The sequence below is a fragment of the Lissotriton helveticus genome, chromosome 11 (genome assembly GCF_964261635.1).
Source record: "Lissotriton helveticus chromosome 11, aLisHel1.1, whole genome shotgun sequence".
NCBI classification, from domain to species: domain Eukaryota; kingdom Metazoa; phylum Chordata; class Amphibia; order Caudata; family Salamandridae; genus Lissotriton; species Lissotriton helveticus.
This window is the reverse complement of record NC_136072.1, coordinates 881,840,832-881,862,608: the sequence shown is the minus strand read 5'-3', so window position 1 is coordinate 881,862,608 and position 21,777 is coordinate 881,840,832. Positions and strand designations below refer to the sequence as shown.

Here is a 21,777-nt window from a genome sequence, read left to right as displayed (position 1 = left end):
CCGGACTGCTCTCCAGACCTCTAATCACTCACATGCCAAATCAGGCATTGAGAAGTTCCAGGCCTTGTTTTCCACTATAATCTTGTGCTTTGCAGGAAACAGCATCATGTATTTGATTTCTAGCTCCCTTAGTTGTAGTTTTACTGCATCAAAACTTAATCTCTTTCTCTGCACTGGCATGGTGGAGTCAGAAAAGATTGGATGGTATAATTTTCATTTTGCACGTGCCCTTTCCTTTTGCCTGTAGTATCGCATCCCAGTCATGGTGCAATGATAGTGCTTGTTGCAGCCCCTCTCCTCACCAATGCCCTATGTGTCTATTCCACCGAGAAGAAGTTGTACAGTTCCTTGCGCTGCAGAAAAATGAGGATCTAATTTTCAACAAAGAATTCAGCACTAGGAGCCTCACTAGTTCTGCTAGTTCTGACACCCCCTCAGTGTGGATGTTATTTCTATGGGAACTTCCCACAGCATCTTCAACTCATGCATGTGTCCCTATTAACAGTGTCAATATTTTTTCTAACTTGTCTTTAGTGTCCAGAATGGCCAAGATGATGTCCCTAAGTGTAATCTCGTGGCCCCTGCCAGGCTGGGTCACAGCAGCTTGTCTGAGAGGCTCACCCTCCTTTGTGCCTTCTTCTGCCCTCAATGTCTCAGAAAGGTGTATCACTTCATCATACTCACTTGGGCGGACTTGGCGCCCCTTCACATCCCATTTCTGTTAGCATTATATGCCAGATGAGCCTGTGTTTCCCTCTCACCAGGTAGCTGAAAGTGTAGTAAACTCTGAAAGTGTGGGTTTACAATTTGTCCGCTTGGTTTCCCAAATAGTCTGGGGGGGTGACAGAGAAAGGAGCCAAATGACCTGATGTGGGCATCCTCCCAGCATTTTGATGCTGCTGCAGTGGACACAGTTTATCATGTGGCTGCACTGAAGTCACAAACTCTCAGCAGTTCAACAACTCCTCATCGATCAGGCAGTTTAGCAACCAAAACACTGTTATTCAAAACGTTTCTCCAAAATGGGCCCTTTGACACAATTAGCATTTTATAGGCCCCATAAAACTCTTATCCATGCAGTTCTATTCTCAACCTGTATCACTAGTCAGAAAATCTCCTTAACCGCACAGGGAGGGAACAACCATCATCTAAATAAAAACAGGAGGTAGGGGGGCAGGAGGCCCTCTGATTTTCTTGTCTTCAGCTCCAAGGTCTTGACCCGGGAATCCCGCACACCAAGGAACTACCACCATCCAGTCAGTCCCCAACTATGGTTTGCTGTGTTACAGCAGGCCAAAAAAAACTTTCCTGGCTATTACTGAATTAAAGGGTCAAGACGGCCTCTGAGGGCTCACACCCCTGGCATGGTTCACCAGGCCAGTGCACCCTCCTCCTCCAGTTGTACCTCAGATAGGCCTTTCAACAAATGCTGACTGTTGGTTCGCCATGGGTGAAAATGTTCTTGATGGCAGGGCGTCTGACAACCTTGCCGTCGGATCAACTATAGTTTACCTCAGACATTTTTAAGCCATTGTCAAATCAACTAACAGCTGAACAGAGCTGATTCAAAGTCCCTATCTGTGTATTATTTCAGAATTTGTGATATAAACTCTAGCAGAAAGTTAAAGCTGTATTTGCTCAGATATAAAAGTAAATGCTGCATTTGGAGAGTAGAAGTGGATTTACACAAGCTTATTTACTCGTACATACCTGATATTTTGGCATTTAACTGCTCATTTTCAAATATGTGAGTCTTAGTTCATTCTGACACACCCCCAACCTTTTGCCTACCTCTTTCATACTTCGCACCTTCTTTTGCTGGCTTTAGGACTCTGTGCAATTTACCAATGATAACCAGCGCTAAAGTGCTTGTAAGCTTTCCCCTAAACATTGCAGTATTGGCTCATCCACAATTGATACATTTAATTTACTTATAAGTTCCTAGTAAAGTACACTACATGTGCCCAGGGCCTGTAAATTAAATGCTACATGTGGGCCTGCCGCACATATTGTGCCACCCACTTAAGTAGCTCTCTAACCATGGCTCAGGCCTGCCAAAGCAATGCCTAGGTATGTAATTTGCACTGCTATTTTGACCTGGCAAGAAAAACCTCTTGTTAAGCCCAAACCTTCCCTTTTTGTACATATAAGTCACCCCTAAAGTAGACCCTTGACAAAGGCATTGACAACCAACAGGGCAGGGTGCATTGTATTTAAACGGCAGGACATGTACTTTCTAAGTTGTCCTGGTAGTGAAAAAACTATAAAATTAATTTTGACTATTGCAAGCCTTATCTTTCTCTTAGAATGACATTGGGATTACCCTAGTATGTTTTTAAAGTATAATTCCCCATTGGAAAGAGATGGACTTTTCAAGTTTGGAGTCTCAAAATTCGCAATTTAAAATGAAACTTATGGTGAAGTCATATTTTAAATTGCAATCCTGGAAATGCCACTTTTAGAAAGTTGCCTTTACTTACTGCAGCCATTTGGTGCCTACAGCCGCTCTCTAATACATGTCTGGGAAGGGTAACAGCTGGGCACTATGCATTCCCTGGTATACAGTCAAAACATCGAGTCAATTAATTATGTTAATTTTGTTAATTTATTTACTGTAGCGGGTTGTGGGTTTATAGGGGAATAGGGTGGGATGTAATTTAATTGTAATTGAATACATTTTTTAATTTATTTATTTGTATTTATTTTTAATTAATTGTTAATAAATGTTCAATTGCTAATTAATTAATAGTAAATTGGTAATTCATTTGTATTAATAGGTAATGATTTGTAATAAATATTTTTTATTTGTTAATTAATTTTTAATTGGTAGTTAATTATTTGTATTTTTAATGGATGAATTATCATATTATATTAAATTGGTAATTATTTTTAATTAATTTGTAATTGGTATTAATTTTTTTTTTCAATTAATATATGAAGTATTTACTTTCCCTACTGTTGCACTCACTGGAGTGGGAATAGTAATTTTTACCCCTACGGTATCCAACGCTTTCCCTACTGTTGCACTCCCTGGAGTGGGAATAGTAATTTTTACCCCTACGCTATCCAACGTGTTCCCTACTGTTGCAGTCTCTGGAGTGGGAATAGTAATATTTACCCCTACGCTATCCAATGCTGTTGCAGTCTCTGGAGTGGGAATAGTAATTTTTACCCCTACGCTATCCAACGCTTTCCCTAATGTTGCACTCTCTGGAGTGGGAATAGTAATTTTTACCCCTACGCTATCCAACGCTTTCCATACTGTTGCACTCACTGGAGTGGGAATAGTCATTTTTACCCCTACGCTATGCAGCGCTTTCTCTACTATTGCACTCTATGGAGTGGGAATAGTAGTTTTTACCCCTACGCTATCCAACGCTTTCCCTACTGTTGCACTCACTGGAGTGGGAATAGTAATTTTTATCCCTACGCTATCCAATGCTTTCCGTACTGTTGCACTCAATGGAGTGGTAATAGTAAATGTTACCCTTTCCGCTATCCTACGGTAAAAATATTGTATCATTTTTATTAATATTAAGTTCATAGATATATATATATATATATATATATATATATATATATATATATATATATATATATATATATATATATGTATATATGTATTAACAAAACAATTTGTAAGTTTTTTTTAACTTACATTAATTATTTATTAATTTTAAGGTTATTTAAGTATTTTAATTATGTTTAAGTTAATTATATTTATTATTTCATTAATTTTTGATTACTTTAAAGCATTTTAAACAATTCGATATTTTGACTAACTGTATTTTTTACAACGATATTTTTGATTCGATATTTTTGTACTTACCTGTTTGGAGATAGGCATTCGATATTTTGGCATTCTATATTTTTTACTCAATATTATGGTAGTTCTATATTTTTGTCATTGATATTGTTTCAGTGATCCGTATTCCCTCTAGACAGCCACACACAATGGGAACTTAGGTGTGACTTGATGGGCCTTTGTGGAAGGATGGGATAGGGGAGCTGGACCCAGCCTCACACCTGAAAAGGCTGTGTTCTCTCCCCACACACTTCACTTTGTGCATTTTAAAGACTAGCCTTTAAAGTCTGCTGCTGAAGGACTGCAACTTTTCTGGATTGCTGCTTAGCTGGACTCCAGCCTTGCTATGTTGCTCTTGTGCCTGCTGTTCCACTACCTGGGTGAGAAGGACTGGACCTTCATCACCTGAAGCTAGAGTGACTCCAAGCATGTTAGTTGGCTGGCCACCTGATCTGAAGTCTCAGGGACATAAAAGACTTGCAACTTACATGCTTCTGCACCTGGACTGTGCAATCGTGCGTTTGCCCTGCCAAGTGGTGCCACCCCAGTCCTGGACCCTTGAAACTGAGGCCTAAGGTGCTTGCTTCAGCAATACCATTGCATCCTCTATCGAACCCCGGCATCTTCTTCTTTGGGTGGATCGGAACAGGCGCACAGCTCCTGTTATGTGGATCAGAACCAGCACATCATTCGTGTTGTGTGGATCAGAACCAGCGCAGTGCCCCTGTTTTTGACCAGAAATGGCACATCGCCCTCGCTGTGCAAATCGGCCCTACACATTGACTTCGGAACCACTGCTGCTCAACGTCACTGCATCTCCGTCGAAGGCATCCTCGTCAAAGATGCTAAATCTCTACACTGCAGCTCTTCGCTCATCTGAGCTGATGCATCGCCACTGCTGCATGGATCAGGAATGGTGCATCACCCCCACCACGTGGATCGACGTCCAACGCATCACTCCGGCTGTGGCCCACATCTTCAAAGTCAACCCAGCCAGGATCAAGGTACTTTTGTTAATTCAGCCTCACTGTTTGAAGCATTGCACACATTCTTTACTCATTTCCTCTAAATGAAGCCAACATTGTCTCTGTGCCAAGCTACCAGAGGGTCACCACAAGTTAATTTAAGGTTTTCCTGCTTCTTAACCTGACTAGAATTGTGCGCTGCTACTTGACTGGGGTTAATAGCTTAGTCAACCTACTGCCAAATTCTAACACAGGCTTTTCATGATCTATATTTATATATTTGTATCTACTAAGCTTTAGCCTATAAGATTTGTGTAATGTAGCACTGAACCTAGACAATCTGTCTAATTCAAGGGACAACCCTGTTATCTGGGGTCTGTGATTTAAACATCTATGTAAGATTTCAATTTCCCATCCTTCTTTTTCCAAGTAGATTCTCAGTCATAGTACATTTATTTATTTATTTAGTGTTTTATAGAGCGCAAACCAGACCCGTAAGGGTATCAGAGCGCTTTACAGGAATGACAAGTAGTATACAAGGACTTAGGAGGGGTGGATACATTTGGGATAACATAGACGGAAACAGTTAGGATAAAACAGGTAGATTCGTTTTGCAAGAGACAGGCGGTCTCAGATCCAGGGTGGGATGTCCAGAGGTGCCAAGTGGGTGTCATCCAGACATCGTGAGAGCCAACTGGAAGGTAGCACAAAGTCGCTGAGGTGATTGTGATGAGGCGTTAGGAGAGGAATTTGCCCATATGGAAAGTTTAGGCCTCCATTTTAAAACGAGCCAGGGACGGAATTTTTTCAAATGGGGGGTGGGAGTGAATTCCAAATTCTTGGTGCGGCCCCGGAGAAGGCCCGATTGAACATTTTATTTTTTCCGCAATCGTGAAAGTTGGAGCAAAAGGTCTCTGGCGGATCGAGACTTTCTGGCACCTCTGGATACTACAAGTTTTTGGGTGAGGAATGCCGGTGAGTTCAAGTGTTGAGCCTTGTAAGTGATGCAAGCCAGTTTAAGCTGGATTCTGGCCTCGAACTGAAGCCAGTTGAGAGCTTTAGGTTATGTGGTCAAATTTCTTTGAGCCTGTTAGGAGTCCGGCGGCAGCATTAAGGCAGGCTTTTAATGGTGCCAGAGAGGTCTTGGGTAGACCTGCGAGGATAGATAATCGATATATTCCAGTCTGGAGATGAATAGAGCTGGATTGTCATTTTCAGGTCAGGAGTGTCAAGGAAAGGTTTTAGGTTTCTTAGGTAGCTCAGGTGATATCTGGCTGTTTTGGCCATCGAGTTAAGGTGGCGTGCATGTTCAAGCTGCAGTCTAGGGTAATACCAAGGGATTAAGCAGAGTCCACAATGGTTGGTGGGCACTTGCGCGCTGTGATCACCTTGATCCATTCCTGGATGTCAGGGTTGGTTTTAGGTGGGGAGTTTGGAAGAAATTCCTTTTTTTGCGTTAAGCTTGAGTTGGTTGGAGGTGAGCCAATGGACAGTCAGCTTCAAGGCCTCATTCAGGCAATGAATGTCCTTTGGAGAAGAGATTTTTTATGTAGATCTGGGTGTCGTCAGCATACATGTGGCAGGAGATATTGGCGGTGCATAGTACTTCTGAAAGCAGTTCAAGGTAAAGATAAAAGAGGGTGGGGACAGGGTTGATTCTTGGGGGACTCCAACCGTGATCGGAGAGGGAGCGGATAGGATGCCGTTGATTAGGAATCTCTGAGAGCGATTCTGGAGGAAGGACCTAAACCATTCAAGAACGGGGCCATTCAGTCCCATCCTGGTTTTGAGGCGTTCGAGGAGTTTTTCATGGCTGACTGTATTGAAAGCTGCGGATAGGTCTAAGAGGATTAGGAGACAGGTTTTGCCTTGGTCAAGTGTTTAGAGAGCATCATTCACGATGTGGAGGAGGGTGGTTTCAGTGTTGTGACCAGGTCTGAATCCGGATTGGAAGTTGTCCAGTAAGTGAGAGTTGGTGATGTGCTGGCTCACACATTTCTCCAGAACTTTAGCAAGGAGTGGGATATTAGATATAAGTCTATAGTTGTCAGCGGAAGCAGGATCCAGCGTAGGTTTTTTTAAGCCGGTGGGGATTGGGAGTAAGTGGCTTATCTAAGTTCATTTCCTATGGCAATGATCTTGTCGGAGAAGAAGGAGACTCCTCGCAAGATATCAAAGATTTGGGGGTTTCTTTAGAGGTTTTTGCCGGTTTGTTAGATTGGTGTTTGACCAGTTCGAATAGTTTGCGCGGTCTGTTCTTGGCGTTCTGCAGTTCTGTTCTGAAAAGTTATTTTTTGAGTTGAGGATTTTCTTGTTGTAGGCATTTCTGGACTGGTGGAGAAGTTTTAGATGGTCTGATGATGGGTGCTGTTTGCAGTTTCGTTCTGTCTGCCGGAGGGCTCTCCTCTCATTGTTTAGGGATCCGTTGAACCAGGGGTTCCTGTCTTTGATTTGGGTTCTTTTTAGTTTTAGCGAAGCAAGGTCATCTAGAATGTTGGACATGGTCATGGAATAGTGTTCAGTGAAGTTGTTGGCTGTAGTGATATGAGGGGGGGGGGGTTCAGTCTCACAACAAGTGGCCAATTTCCTAAGATCCAGGTTCTTGGTGTCTCTAACCCAATGTTTGGGAATCACGGGTTGTGCAGCCCATGTCTTGGGGGTGCCAGGTAGAAGGAAGGTGATAGCGTGGTGGTCACACCAATCGCATGGGTCTATAGAGATAAGCTTGACCGTTGACTCCTTCGTGATGATCCAGTCCAGAGTGGCGCCTTTCGAATGAGTTGGGAGTGTGCAGACTTGGGTAAGGGCTTGGTCGGCCATGAAGTCTCTGATGGTGTTGACCTGAAGGTCCTTGGGGTCATTCCAGTGCAGGTTGAAGTCGCCTTGAAATATTTCTTTAGAGTTTGGGGAAACCTTGGCTGTGATGACTTCCAAGTGGTGGTCAGTGAAGGTATCGTTCCTGCCTGGGGGTGGTAAAAGATGTGCAGTCTGCACAGTTGGGTGGTGTTGCTGCACACGGACAGTGCCTGGTATTCGCAGGAGTCTGTGGGATCTGCCAGCAGTTTGGTAACATGGAGGTTGGAGCAGTGGATGCAGGCAATGCCTCACCCTTTTTTTTTACGATATCATAGTTGGGAGTGACTAAGAGGTCTAGGCAGGCTGATGAGGATTCATAGAGCCACGATTCGGTCAAGATTGCTAGGTCTGATTTTTGGCTCAAGATGAGATCGGCGACATCAGCGGAATGCTTTACTGCTGACCAGCAATTGATTAGTAGGCCGGATAGTGGAGTGTCGAGGTGAGTGACGTGGGTTGGGGCAACGATGGGTACTAGCGCTAGGTTGCTATTAACGACTCCTCTGCTACGGAAGGTAGCTGTTCTGTTGGGTTTGGTTGCTACCATGTGATAGCATGTTCGTCACTCAGGTCTGAAAGGCATGGTGTTATCAGGGCAGAATTGTAGCTAAGCAGAAGGTCAAGAACTTCTTCCTCCGTGAGGTCTGGTGGACTGGGAGTTACAGGCGGCGATGTGTACGTAAGGAGGAGGGCCAGAATTTCTTCCTTCGAGAGGTGGCAGGGCATTACATAAGACGTAATCTACTTGTGAGTAAGTCTGGGTGGTGAACTCTGCTCCACTCGCAGAGTTTGCAGAGTTTTACGTGCTCTGCGGAGCTCACGGAGTTCCACAAAACTTTGCTCCACGTAGTGGAGCAGAGTTTTTTTCCCTCACTCGTGTTCATCAACATCAAGTTTGGCGAGCATGAGCTAGGAAAATCCAGTTCCTGGCGAGATTTTTCCTCATTTGCGAACGTCAACATCATGTTGGCGAGTGCCTGTGTGGAAAATCAACCTCCCGTCAAGAACTCCCAACACGGGCGATTAAATTTCTCATTGCAAGTGGTCGCATATTCTCGCGGCCGCTGGAGTTGAGAAACCGCCAGTTCGCGTTGAGAAAGCTACTGCTCGAGTAAAAATCTACTTGAGCAGCAGAAAGGAAGCAGCAGGGCGGGACTGACTACCGGGCAGTTTGGAATGCTGCTAAGCTGGGAGCTGATTTGACTGTGGTGGGGGTTGATTTCGTTCATGGAGACCTGCGTGTGCTTCGAAATAATTAAAGCAAAACAAATTTTGTTTATCACACGCAGGTCTGCATGACCGTAATCAGCCCCCAGCTGAGCAGCATTCCATACTGCCCGGTAACCAGTCCGGCCCTGGGAAGCAGCGCCCTCTTGCGCTGTGTATGGTGCCGTTCACAATGATTTCACAGTGCTGACAAACACCTGGCACTGAAAAACTCCACCCAGGCTTACTTGTGAGTGTCAGAACTATGGAATAAGTGAAAGATAGAAGTTATGGAAATGACTTTATACTTCTTCAAATTGTTGGGGCAATTTCAAACTGCAATCCAATATTAGTTGAACTGTCTATAAAGGCCACAACCTTTTTATCGAAACAGTGATTTAAACCGCATAATTCGGTTTCATATGTTTTCAAATATGTTTTGAGAAGGAAACTCTCGCAAACACCTGGAATGGTTAGGCTTGCTCAGAAGAAAATGAAGTTTTAGAAGACTTAATGAGTGCCCTTTAAAAACTGTTTGTGAAGCCTTTGGGTTTTACCTTTTGCTAGTAAACTCGGCTTTATGGTGCAACATTTGGTCCAAAGTTTTACAAAACGATTAAAAAGGGGATAACTTGCCCAGACAACTTTGGATACATCAAGCTGGATGTCCTTCCTGTTAGTAACTTCATCAGGCCCCACTACTGTAACTCAAAATTAACATATGTGTAATGTAAAAACCAAATCTGTGCAATGTACTGCCTTCAATTACATGATCCCACGTCTGCCTCATATCATATATGTAAACCAATCCCAACAGGAACCCACAAACTATGATACAATAAATACACCACCATGCCGTATCAGAAGTGCCAGCTTCAGTAACAAAAAAAGCATTTCTAAAGAACCTGACGTTTCCTTGGGGCTAGGCCCATGTTTTATAAAGTCCATAACAAATAATGATGAATAAAATAACGTGACATATGTGTGCAACGTTTAGATTAATTCTAGACTTGATACTGCATCCTTCAGTGGCAATGTTGGTGTGAATAATTATTTTCTCAGGTGAACAAATCATATGGACGCTTAAAGAAGTAAACACCGTTTTGTGAAAGGGATATTAGAGTACCCAAAAGGCAGTAGTGTTCAGTGGTCTTACCTTGAGTGGCCGTGCAGACTCGCACTTCACTTGGAAGACTTCTTTCGCCACTCTCACAGAGGGCAGACACTCGGAAACAGTAGGGAGTATTAAGCTTCAGCCCATCAATGGAACTCTTCAAGGATTTATCTGGAACTTTCTGCTCAATCCATTTCTCTTTCCCATCTAGACTTGCTTGTTCAGCCTGCTCCTTGTATTCTATCTTGTATTCAGAAAGACGGTAGCCAGTTGCAATGACTGCAGGTTCCAGCCAACTCAGGGTGACAACTCCAGCTTTCTCCTTAACTTCGTCAAGTTTTCTGGGTGGGCTAATAGGGCGTGTAGACAAGAAGTTGGTGCTGTCGCTGGGAAAGCTGAACCACTCATTGTAAACTGCAGATTGTCTAAACTGATACACTGAATTTGCAACTAATCTGGTAACTATGACAGACTCCTTGCTGCTGGTTGATGTTGCCAGTGTCCAGTTATCCTCTTCTCTGCTCCTGTACTCCACCCTGAATCCTTTGATTTCATTTGATATGGGAATAGTGAACTGGGCACCATCATGGGTCATTGTGTTGACAACCAGAACGTTTGCTGTTGGTGGCTCAAATGCTCTGCTTTTTATCTTTGCTGCTTCATACCAGTAAATTGACACTCCTGGATTACTGAGATCTTGTAGAGAAGACACAGTGAACTGAAGCTTCCTATTAGGCACAGTTCGGTTCCATTTTTCAAAGTCAATGAATGCCTTCACAGCCACTCGGCTCTTTCTGATTATGTCTTCATCACTGAACCACCGTTTGAGCTTTTGGGTAATGGCTGCTTTGGCTGGTGTTGGGTCAGATGTTTTTTTAAACTGCATCTGAAGCCACTGTTTTTGCTCATTAAGATAGGGCTCTTCATCCTGCAGTGAAGTAAAGGTGAATGAAAACACACAGTCGACCGTCGGATTTATTTTTACCTGATTTAATTCACTGCTAGTGGGTGTCAGCTTAATGTCTTGCAGCACTTTTAAGTAGGCATTCACAAAATTAATCTCCTCCTCTTTGGCCTCCAGGAACTCAGTGAGTCGCAGAGTGCTGAAAGGGGACTGCTCCTTGGATTCTATCAGGTCCACTAGTGCGATTTCCTCTTCTCCGGCTCCACGGATAGCGGGCAAAAGTCTGGCCACCTCCTTCTGGAAAGTCAGGCGGAAGTTCATGCAATTCTTTTGGAAGTTTTTAATCTTTAGCTTCACATCAGGGAAGGTGGTGGCAGCGGGCTCTTTCAGCAAGTCATTGCATTCCATGTCGAAGTAGCTCAGTTCCTCCAACACATCCTGGACATTATCGATCAGTACAGCGCTAAGTGTGCGCAGCATCTGAGAAGGCTTAGAATCAAAGTCATTTATTGGATGAAGCCAAACCTTTACTGGAATGGAACTTTTTTCAACAAGAGATGGAAGAGTTGAGAAAGCTCTGATTGCATCTTGGTAAGTCACAGGATTGAATGGAAGAGCAAAATCCCCACAGAAGGTGCAGCTGAATGTATTCATGTTTTCTTTAATTTTCTCATTCATTTGAAGTGATCCTTCCCCTTCAATTGAGAAGCTCGGTATGCTTTTTACTGCAATCTGTAAGGTACCTTTTACATCTTGCATACTCTCAGAGGCAGACACCTCACGATCAAACACAAAGAAGGCTTTTGCTCCATACAACACAGCAGTGACAACATGAGTCACATCCTTCTGATCAAACACACTGGGGTACTGAATGTTCTTTGGCCCAAGATGATTCATAGACAGTTGTTCAAACTTTGTGGTCGCTGAGTATTGGAGGGTGACCCGGGCTTGGTTTCTGGATTTCTTTCTGTCATTCAAGTATTTAGCTGACCCACCAACTTCGATCAGACCACCAAGAAAACTAGCCTTCAAAGAAGCAGAAACATTGAGGGAGGAAGCCTTGTCGTCCATGGAGTCAGAGGCCACAATTTTAAATTCTGTGTTTGGTTGAAGTGATTCACGCACATCATTCTTTATGGCGGCTTTGTCCCATAGAGTCATTCCTGGAAAAACATAAAATAAAGTGTAAGAAAGCTTAATAACACTTTAGATTGATTTCACCACTTTTCGCAGTGATTAACAGAAAAATTGATTCAAATGAGGACGACTGACATGAGGATGGATCACATATTTCACTTGGTATACACTCAAAATATCGGGTTTTTAATATCAATTTGCATTAATATCGATTTAAATATATAGAATGGACACAATATCGAATGGACAGAATATAGACTACAAAAATATCGAATAGAATAGCATTAATATCGAATCCAAAATATAGAATGGACAAAATATCGAATGGACAGAATATAGACAACAAAAATATAGAATGGACAGAATATAGACAACAAAAATATCGAATTTGTGGTAAGTAAGTTAATATACATTTTTTAATAATATCCAATTTTTTCAAGGTATTTCATGTGTTAGTATATGTGTGAAAAGTGTATATTTATTTTAATTAATTAATGTTATGGTATTTAATTTTTGCGTAAAATAATTCTGTAGCGGGTTGTGGGTTTATAGGGGAATAGGGTGGGATGTAATTTAATTATAATTAATTAAATATGTTAATTTATTTATTGATATTTTTTTTTAACTAATAGTTAATTAATTGGTAATTGGTTATTAATTAAAATATAATTGGTAATTCATTTTAAATAATTATTTAATTGATTAATTGATAATTATGTTAATTTTATTAATTTATTCATTTTCTGTAGCGGGTTGTGGGTTTATAGGGGAATAGGGTGGGAAGTAATTTAATTATAAATAATTAAAATGTTTAATGTATTTATTGGTATTTATTTGGAATTAATTATTTACATTTTTAATTGGTAATTAATTAAAATATAATTGGTAATTAATTTTAATTAATTGATAATTATGTTAATTTTATTAATTTATTTTCTGTTACGGGTTGTGTGTTTATAGGGGAATAGGGTGGGAAGTAATTTAATTGCAATTAATTTAATATTTTAATTTATGTATTGTTTTTTGTTGTAATTTTTTTAAATTGTTAATTAATTAATTGTTAATTGGTAAATAATTTGTATTAATAGGTAATATTTTTTAATAAATTGGTATTAATATTTAATTTATTTTTATTCATATATGAAGTATTTACTTTCCCTACTGTTGCACTCTCTGGAGTGGGAATAGTAATTTTTACCCCTACGCTATCCAACGCTTTCCCTACTGTTGCACTCTCTGGAGTGTGAATAGTAATTTTTACCCTCCCGCTATCCAATGCTTTACCTACTGTTGCACTCACTAGAGTGGTAATAGTAAATTTTATGCCTACGCTATCCAAAGCTTTCCCTACTGTTGCACTCTCTGGAGTGGGAATAGTAATTTTTACCCTCCTGCTATCCAACGCTTCCCTACTGTTGCACTCATTGGAGTGGAAATAGTAATTTTAACCCTACACTATCCAATGCTTTCCCTACTGTTGCACTCACTGGAGTGGGAATAGTAATTTTTACCTCTACGCTATCCAACGCTTTCCCTACTGTTGCACTCTCTGGAGTGGGAATAGTAATTTTTACCCTCCCGCAATGCAATGCTTTCCCTACGTTTGCACTCACTGGAGTGGGAATAGTAAATGTTATGCCTACGCTATCCAACCCTTTCCCTACTGTTGCACTCTCTGGAGTGGGAATAGTAATTTTTACCACTACGCTATCCAATGCTTTCCCTACTGTTGCACTCTCTGGAGTGGGAATAGTAATTTTTACTCTCCCGCTATCCAACGCTTTCCCTACTGTTGCACTCACTAGAGTGGGAATAGTAATTTTTACTGCTACGCTATCCAATGTTTTCTATACTGTTGCACTCACTGGAGTGGTAATAGTAAATTGAACCCTCCCGCTATCCTACGGTAAAAATATTGTATATTTTTTATTAATATTATGTTTAGATATATATATGTATTAAAAATGTAATTGTTTTTTTAAGTTACATTAATTATTTATTAATTTTAAGGTTATTTAAGTATTTTAAGGATGTTTAAGTTAATCATATTTATTATTTCATTAATTTTCAATTACTTCTAAAAATTCGATATTTTGACTAACTATATTTTTCACAACAATATTTTTGGTTCGATATTTTTGTACTTACCTGTTTGGAGATAGGGATTCGATATTTTTGCATTCTATATTTTTTACTCGATATTTTGGTAAGTCTATATTTGTGTCATCGATATTCTTTCAGTGATCCATTTCACTTTAAAGAGGTGATTTAATTAAGGTGAACACCATTCTGACTGAACCAAAATTATTTAATACACGTTGGTGATCGGTTGCTACTTAGTACATACAATGAAGGTGCACTCTAAAGCACTGGTAGGTGTAGTCCTGAATTAACAGCTTGGAAATGTTGTTGGAGTTGGTTAAACAGATGCAGTGTCGGGTAAGGAGAAATCAGGAGTCCATCATCTGCTGACCACGTGGCAATATTTTGTGCATGACAATGCAAGGTACATTAGAAATTGTTCAATTGTGAGCAGATTTTGAGAACGACAACACCTTACCATACGTAACATTTGACACAGGAAGTTAAATTGTACCATAATCGAATAAATCTGCAAAGCTGAACCTATGCAGTCCCATGGCAAAGCTAAGAGCTATTACACCAGTATTTTAAGCGTTGTGTAGAAACATCGTTACAGCATCAGTGAAAAAAAATGTTGCAGAACACTCAACATGAGCTTCCCCCACTTGGTACTCAGGACATGCAGTGATGGAAGAGAGGGTGTGCATTTACGCTGGTCCACCGAGACGAGGTTGGAATTAGCTGTTGATTGATCCCGTCGGAATTATGAGGAACGTGGGAACCCCCGGATCTGTTTACTTTCACTTGGATATTTTGGGTGAAAGCAGCTAAAATCTCCCGGTAAAAATGTGAGGCAATATGAGGAGCTTCTAGGTGGAATCGAACCCCTTACTAATGACTTACACAGTAAACAATCATTTCTCGGGGAATTCTAATTGGTCAGTGTAGAGTACTTGTTAACTTCGCACCCTTGGACAGGGAAACAAGATACCCGGCATTATTACCTTTGATGGTTAAAGAATTAACAATCCCTCATCTGGAGCACTCCTAACGGACAATGCAAATACAGTGCAAAGAACAATTCAAGTAAGAAAAAATAAAACATCAAGCTATGTAATCCATGGAACAATTATATGCTTAAAACACAGTTCAATGGACAAAGTCGTGAACATAGCATATGTGTGCCGTGGTAGTGGAGGTGTGTGCAGTGGACAGTACTGCAATCTCCTGAGAGTATGTTCTTAATTTAAGTGGCTTACCCTGCACTACAGTCCCTGCATGTGACAGCAGCTAACAAGGCCCCACGTTTTGCCCCATCTACCTACCAAGAAGGCCAGAATTAATGGGGGACCTCAAGTCTCAAATTAAAAAGTTCAACTCATGACTATTTTGATCTAGCAACTGCTCCCCCATATCTCTTGCGTGTTTTAGTCTACCCGGAAACCTTCTGAGCTTAATGCTACTTTATATCTATGTGATAGGCCTTGGCTATCTATATTCCAAAAGAGGAGAGGCATTGCACCTGCCTTTGAGACATCTATCGATGATCATATCCCAATCAGTGGGAGGGGCAGTGGGAGGGGCAAACATACCAGCAAACACTCAAGCAAAAGGTTTTGAGAGGGTGCAGGTGATTGATTTACAATGTCTTATTGGATGGATCTTAAACAAGGGAGTTAACAATGATAAAATAACTCAATCTTCATGAAAACCATTTGGCTCCACAATAAGAACCGGGAATCAGTAATGAAAGTTGAATAGTTTTATTGCCAGTTAATAGACAATTCAATATATGTTCATGTCAAGAGAATATTAAAAATATATAAGATTATAGCTGGCAAACTGAAATATCACAATCGGTTCAGTCTCAGTAGGATAAGATGCAAATTAATCACGGCCACAGCAATACAGAAACTTAGAATTAGAAACAGGTGTTCCTTAAAGAAACTCTGATTCTCTCTCATAAAGTTTTAAAGTTCATCTGATCATAGTTCTAAGTTTAGAATAACAATGGTTCTTAGAATAAGGTCTCAAGAAAATTCGTAAGTACAAGAAGGTGTCAGCATAATAAGACTCCAGTAGAAGTCTCCCAGAGTTGGTTTAAGAGTTTAGCATGATGCTTCACATTTGCAAGAATAAAGGAAGCAGCGAGGTCTGTACCCTTTCAAGTCTAAGGGAATCTGTTATAAAATCTAACACTGTGAACATTAATTAAAATAACAGGCACTTCAGCAATAGTTGTATCTCATCCCACCCCACCAAGAACCAATCATTGAAATCCTCCGGTTGTGCATTTGCAACACTACTAGACTTTCCCATCCCACAGAACTTGGAAAGTTAATGTAACTTTAAGCATCCCCCCGTTCCTGATACTCAATGAATAGGAAGCATCATCTGCTCATTACATTTTCACGTTTCTTGCCAAGATTTCTCTTCTCTGGCCTTACTATCAAGAAGCCTGTACAAACAACAATATTCCTTTTCCTAGCGAACTAGCTCATGAGAACACACCTGCAAGGAAAAGAACAACTGGCAAGGGAAAATACGTTTCGGTTAAGGCCTGTTGTCAGGTTAACTTTAAATAAACATTTATTGTGCATTTCAATTATAGGATTATACATGCACATATATACCTTTCAGACTAAATGCAAATATAAAATAAAGAATGAAAGTTTACTTAATGCAAATATAACTTGAAATATAAATGTAAATGATGAACACATGCACGCATTTCAAAAGAACCTTAGTGCACACATGTATGAAGCTTCAGTTTCTCAATAGTTGCATTTCATGAATGTGTTTTAATGTTCCTACATGTTAATATTACGAAGGCACACAGCAGATACAATGTCAAATTATAAATGAAAATTGTGCAATGATAATGTGTAACGAATGGAGTCTTTATTGCCCTCCTCAAGTTTCATGGCTTTTATATTTATTTAGCCATCTTGGTTTTTCACACAATGTATACAAGACAAAAATATATATACTACATGTTAGACCTGGCATTCTTGGCATGGTTTCTACCTAAGTTGTTGCCTATAGACCTCCTGTTTATGCTGACATTGTTTTTGCCGTCCTTAGGACTCCGCACACTTTACTACTGTTAACCTGTGCTAAAGTGCTTGTGCTCTCTGCTTAAAACATGGTAACATTGACTTATCCCCAATTGACCTATTTAATTTACCTTGAAGTCCCTAGTAAAGTGGTACTACATGTGCCCAAAGCCTGTAAATTAATTGCCACTAGTGAACCGGCCACCCACTTAAGTACCACTGTAAACATATCTAAGGCTAGCCATTGCAGGGCATGTGTGAGCAGTTTGAAATGCCATTTTGTCCTGGTAAAATAAACCATATGCAAGGTCCAAACCTGTCTTTCTAGTACATATAGGCCACCCTTAAGGTACGACCTTGAAGCCCCAAGGGAAGGTTGCAGTGTTTTTAAAAAGTTGGACATGTACTTTTAAGTTTTACATGTCCTGGTAGTAAAAACCTCTTAAATCTGTTTTTCACCACTGCAAAGCCCATATTTCCCTTAGGATAACATTGGAGTTCACTTATTACATTTTATAAGTGTAATTACCAAATAGCAAGAGATGATTGGTTCATGTTTGATGTCTTTGGAATGAATCCTAACTTAAAATTCTAACTTATAGTGAAGTCTGATTTTTAATTACAAATCTGAAAATAACACCTTTAGAAAGATGGCATTTTCTTGCCTTAGACTTTTGGTGCCTGCAGCCTGTCTTGTGTCACATGATTCTGCCTAGTAGGCAGTTAGGCTTCGTGTATCCCTCCTAGACACCCACACACAAAGGGAGCCTAGGTGTGACTGGATGGGCCATCACTCGCAGGATGGGAGGGAGGAGCTGGGCACAGAAAATCAGAGTGAGCACAGCAAGGATCGATCATCGTTAAGGACTGCCAAGGCAAATTTCATTCTGCCCGTCCGTGACACCCAGTCAGCTCTTTGTGCCATGCCAACCACATCCAGCAAAGGTTTCTCTGCTGCCCGCCACCCTCTCCAGCTCAAAGGGGACTCTTGGCATAAAAGTTCCGGTAAAGGTAAACTTCAGGTAAAGGTAAAATTAAAACTTCAGCGGTACTAATATGGCACTGTATTCGACCCACGCTCCATTGCAGTCCGACAATTCCAGCATGGCACTTTATGCTTTTAGTTGCTATACTGCATTTTATTCTTGAAGAATTCATAACTTTGGTTCTACTGATTGGACTTTTGTTGTTTTTGTCTTGTTTTATTTAACACATTGTTCTCTTTTATTCTAACCTGGTGTGGGATCTTATTGTGTGGTGTTTTCACTGTTTGAAGTGTTGCACAAATACTTTACACATTGCCTCTAAGTTAAGGCTGACTGCTCTGTGCCAAGCTACCAGGGGTTAGCATAGGTTAATTTGGGGTTCGCATGTGCCTTTCCCTGATTAGGATTGTGGTTGCTGGTTGACCAGGGCTCACACACCAGTCAATCAGTAACCCAGTTTCCAACAATACCACTTTAGACTTCTTTAGATAGTAACATGGTAATGAATGAAACAAAATATTCTAACATAATCTCATGTAGTATGTCCAGTTAATCTTCTGATGAACCCTTAAAGTTTGTGTCAGAAGTGGGGTTACTTATTAAGGAAGAGGGCACCACTACCAACTCAATAGACTCACTCTCATAAGGTCTAAACGCAGTTCTGATAGAATCTCTGCTCAACCCCTCTGAGCAATCTCCCGAGAAATGTGTGTGCCAAGTTCACACAGTGACAAGAATTTTAAAGTAAATGCCACATCTCAATAACATTTCCAAACTAATATTGAAACATAGAAAAATGTAATGAGCAAAAAGACACTATCAAAATAGGTTAAAGGGAACCAGAGATGTGAATATTTAATGGTTTTAGGCAAAAAGTGTCTAGAAAAAGTCAAGCACTATGGTAAAACAACAGTTTGTGGTGGAGCAGATTCTAGGTTCAATTTCAGGCCTACTGTGATGGAATGAAGGTCCAATACCCAAAGCAGGTTATCCCAGTCCAAGTTTTTACCTTCTGACCCAATTTATTCTTGGCAGTAAGAATACTTTGTCAAAATGGGTTATGGTTAATCATGGTGGATACTTCTCTGCCTCTGCTGAAATTAATCCCCTCTGACGGCCGTGTGGAGTAAGATCCGTGAGAGGCTGACCTGTCATTCTACCCGTTTAATTTAGATGGGGGGCGGAATTACAAGTCAGTTTTCTCTGCCCTTCACCAACAGGAAAACCTTGGTGGTTAGGGGCAATTACATTTAAAAAATGCTCCTCTCACCATGGGAGAGGACCCCCATGGCGAAGGGAATATTTTCTTTTTTGTTTTAAGAGACAAAATCCTATTTCAGAGGGGTTTTTTTGGGGAAAAAAAGGAAATGTTTGTAACAGGGGTTTGTCTGGCTGACGGAGTCCTGTACCCGACAAGAAGCTGCATTGACAGGAACCAACATCACAGTGGTTCCTGACAATGCTTCATAAATGACTGCCAGATTTACCGTCATATATAAATTTGGTGGGAGGAGAAGTCTCTGCCTGGCAGAAGTAAAGTCCTCCGCCAGGCCAATGGAGATTACTTCATTTGCCAAAAAATAAATCAGGCCCGTAGTCTCCAACTGTTGGTAAGGATTATTACAGTCAGACTGGCAATCCTTATCTTTTCAGGGCAGGCTTCTGGGCATCAGAGCTCTCTCTTCTTCTGCAGGGTCCAGTCTTCTTTAGTCAGTTAGGCCCTCTTGGAGTCAAGAGTCAGATAAGCACAAGCTCAACCACTAGACTCTTGGAGAGCAATTCCAGTTCCTCTGTGTCAACAGGTTTCAGTGTGTGAGTACGTGTGTGAGTCCTTCTTGCTGCAGGAGCCAGAAGTCAGAAGTCAGAATTCTTCTTCCTGCAGGGCCATCTTATTCATATGGAGTTTTCCCAGGTTCCGGAATGGACTGAGGAGTTGGTGGTACAAGGTTTATCCTGTGCACTAGTCAGTGTTTGGAGGAATTCTACTACCTAATACCAACAATTTTCTTGCAGTACCCCTACCTCCTTTTGCATTTCTTCATCTTTTCCTTACTTCAAAATAACACAGCAGCCCCCATTTCAAGATTACAGGCCCTAGTTGCACCAGGCTTCTTGATCACTCTCCTACCTTACAAGGTGTCAGGAAATCGATTGCCAGCATTTCTGAAAGTCCACCTGAGCTTAGAAGAAGCAAAAATTCCTGGTATCCCCAGTGGTTGTGGCGACATCCCCATCTCTGCTTGCTGTTTCGGAGACTGTTGCTTGCAATCTCCCTTACTAGGAAATGACGATCCAAGATGGCAGCTGCCATTGTACCCAACATCAGGGCTCTAGTCTTTTGCCTCTGGCACTCTCGCTCTGTGAGCTGCGCACTTCAACCGTAGTCTGAGGAGAAAGAGCAGTGTTCCGATATTGCGCTCACTCAGCGAGTGTTTCCCTAGTTGTAAATTCCAGATTTTTGGTCTCCGCCATAGCGGAGCGGTGTGTAAACACCTGGGATATTCCCCATTTTTGAAGAACTTAGTGGCTCAAGATTTTCCGAGGAGAATGAGCTTTCGTGAAGAGCCGAATCCCTGAAGAAGCATTCGCTATCGCTGAAGGAACTTCTAGAGGACAGTAAGATTAGAGCTAACATAGAAAGCAGTGGATATTTTGTATTGACTTTCATATTGACTTTCACATTTGAAATGTACAAAAGCTTATGTCAACTTGTAGTGAATCTTCACACCACCAATTATCTGATTCTATTCCTGACAGTGCGATTACTTTAGCTTCTACTAGCACGCTTGCAATTAGGTCAGCACAAGTTCATAGAGAGAAGCAAGCCTACGAGTGACTCAGGTAGATGAAGGAGTTGAGTGGAATGAGTCAGAACAAGAGTGAATAGAGTAGGATAGAGGAAGTAATTTTCTCCCATTCCCTCTACAGGTCTCTCCATTACCTCTCCCTGCATAGAACAAACGTGCATCTACATACACAGAACAGAAACGAATTGGGAGTTTGGCAAATACCTGATCCTGAAGGCAGTCTCTCTTTTTCTATTCCCATTCCCCTTTCCCCCAGTGGGAGTGAGTGTGGAACTTTTGTTCCCACTGGCAGCTGCAGGAGGGACTGAGGAGTTCCTGTCGATTCTGGCACGCAGGTAAGATCTTGACACAAGGTCAAAAAAGGTTTTCCCTCCTACTCTGGCTGGGACCTAACTGTCTAGGTGGTCCTGGGGCTGACTTGGCACCCCCAAGTCAAACTTGGTAATGGTAAAGCTGCCCTTTGGTTGTCGTGCTGTTCCTATCCACTTCCAGGTGGCTAATCCCTGCTAAGTTATCAGTAATTGAAACCCATTGAATTTTCCTGGGTCCAGAGGCAACCTACTGTCCTCTGAGCCAGAGTTGGTTAATCTCTGAGCCAACAATGTATATTTTAACTTGGGACATGTGGTGGGTGGCAGAACTGGTTTTACCCCCTACTGTGACTGGAGGAGGTCAATGTAAGGGAGCCTTGGGCAGTAGCGACCTGTACTTAAGTGCAGAAGGGCCTCACCTTATGGTCAAAATAAAGAGTGCCTGTCTAACTGAGCAAAAGGTCTGCCTCACAGACACTTTTATTTTCAGGTAAGGCAGGTAGGAGCTAGACATGCGTTAAATGTGCAAGCACCTGGATGCCTTTGCT

At 41.3% G+C, this 21,777-nt stretch overlaps 1 protein-coding gene across 2 annotated transcripts in view; it reads right to left on the bottom strand.

Annotated features, from left to right (window-relative positions):
- LOC144792203 (stonustoxin subunit beta-like) overlaps positions 1-21,777 on the bottom strand; it is a 132,446-nt gene that overhangs the window by 65,924 nt on the left and 44,745 nt on the right. For both annotated transcript variants that reach the window (XM_078667103.1, XM_078667104.1), the window contains exon 2: positions 9,989-12,013. In XM_078667103.1, the coding sequence (XP_078523229.1) occupies positions 9,989-12,013 (2,025 nt within the window). The remainder of the gene's footprint in view (positions 1-9,988; positions 12,014-21,777) is intronic.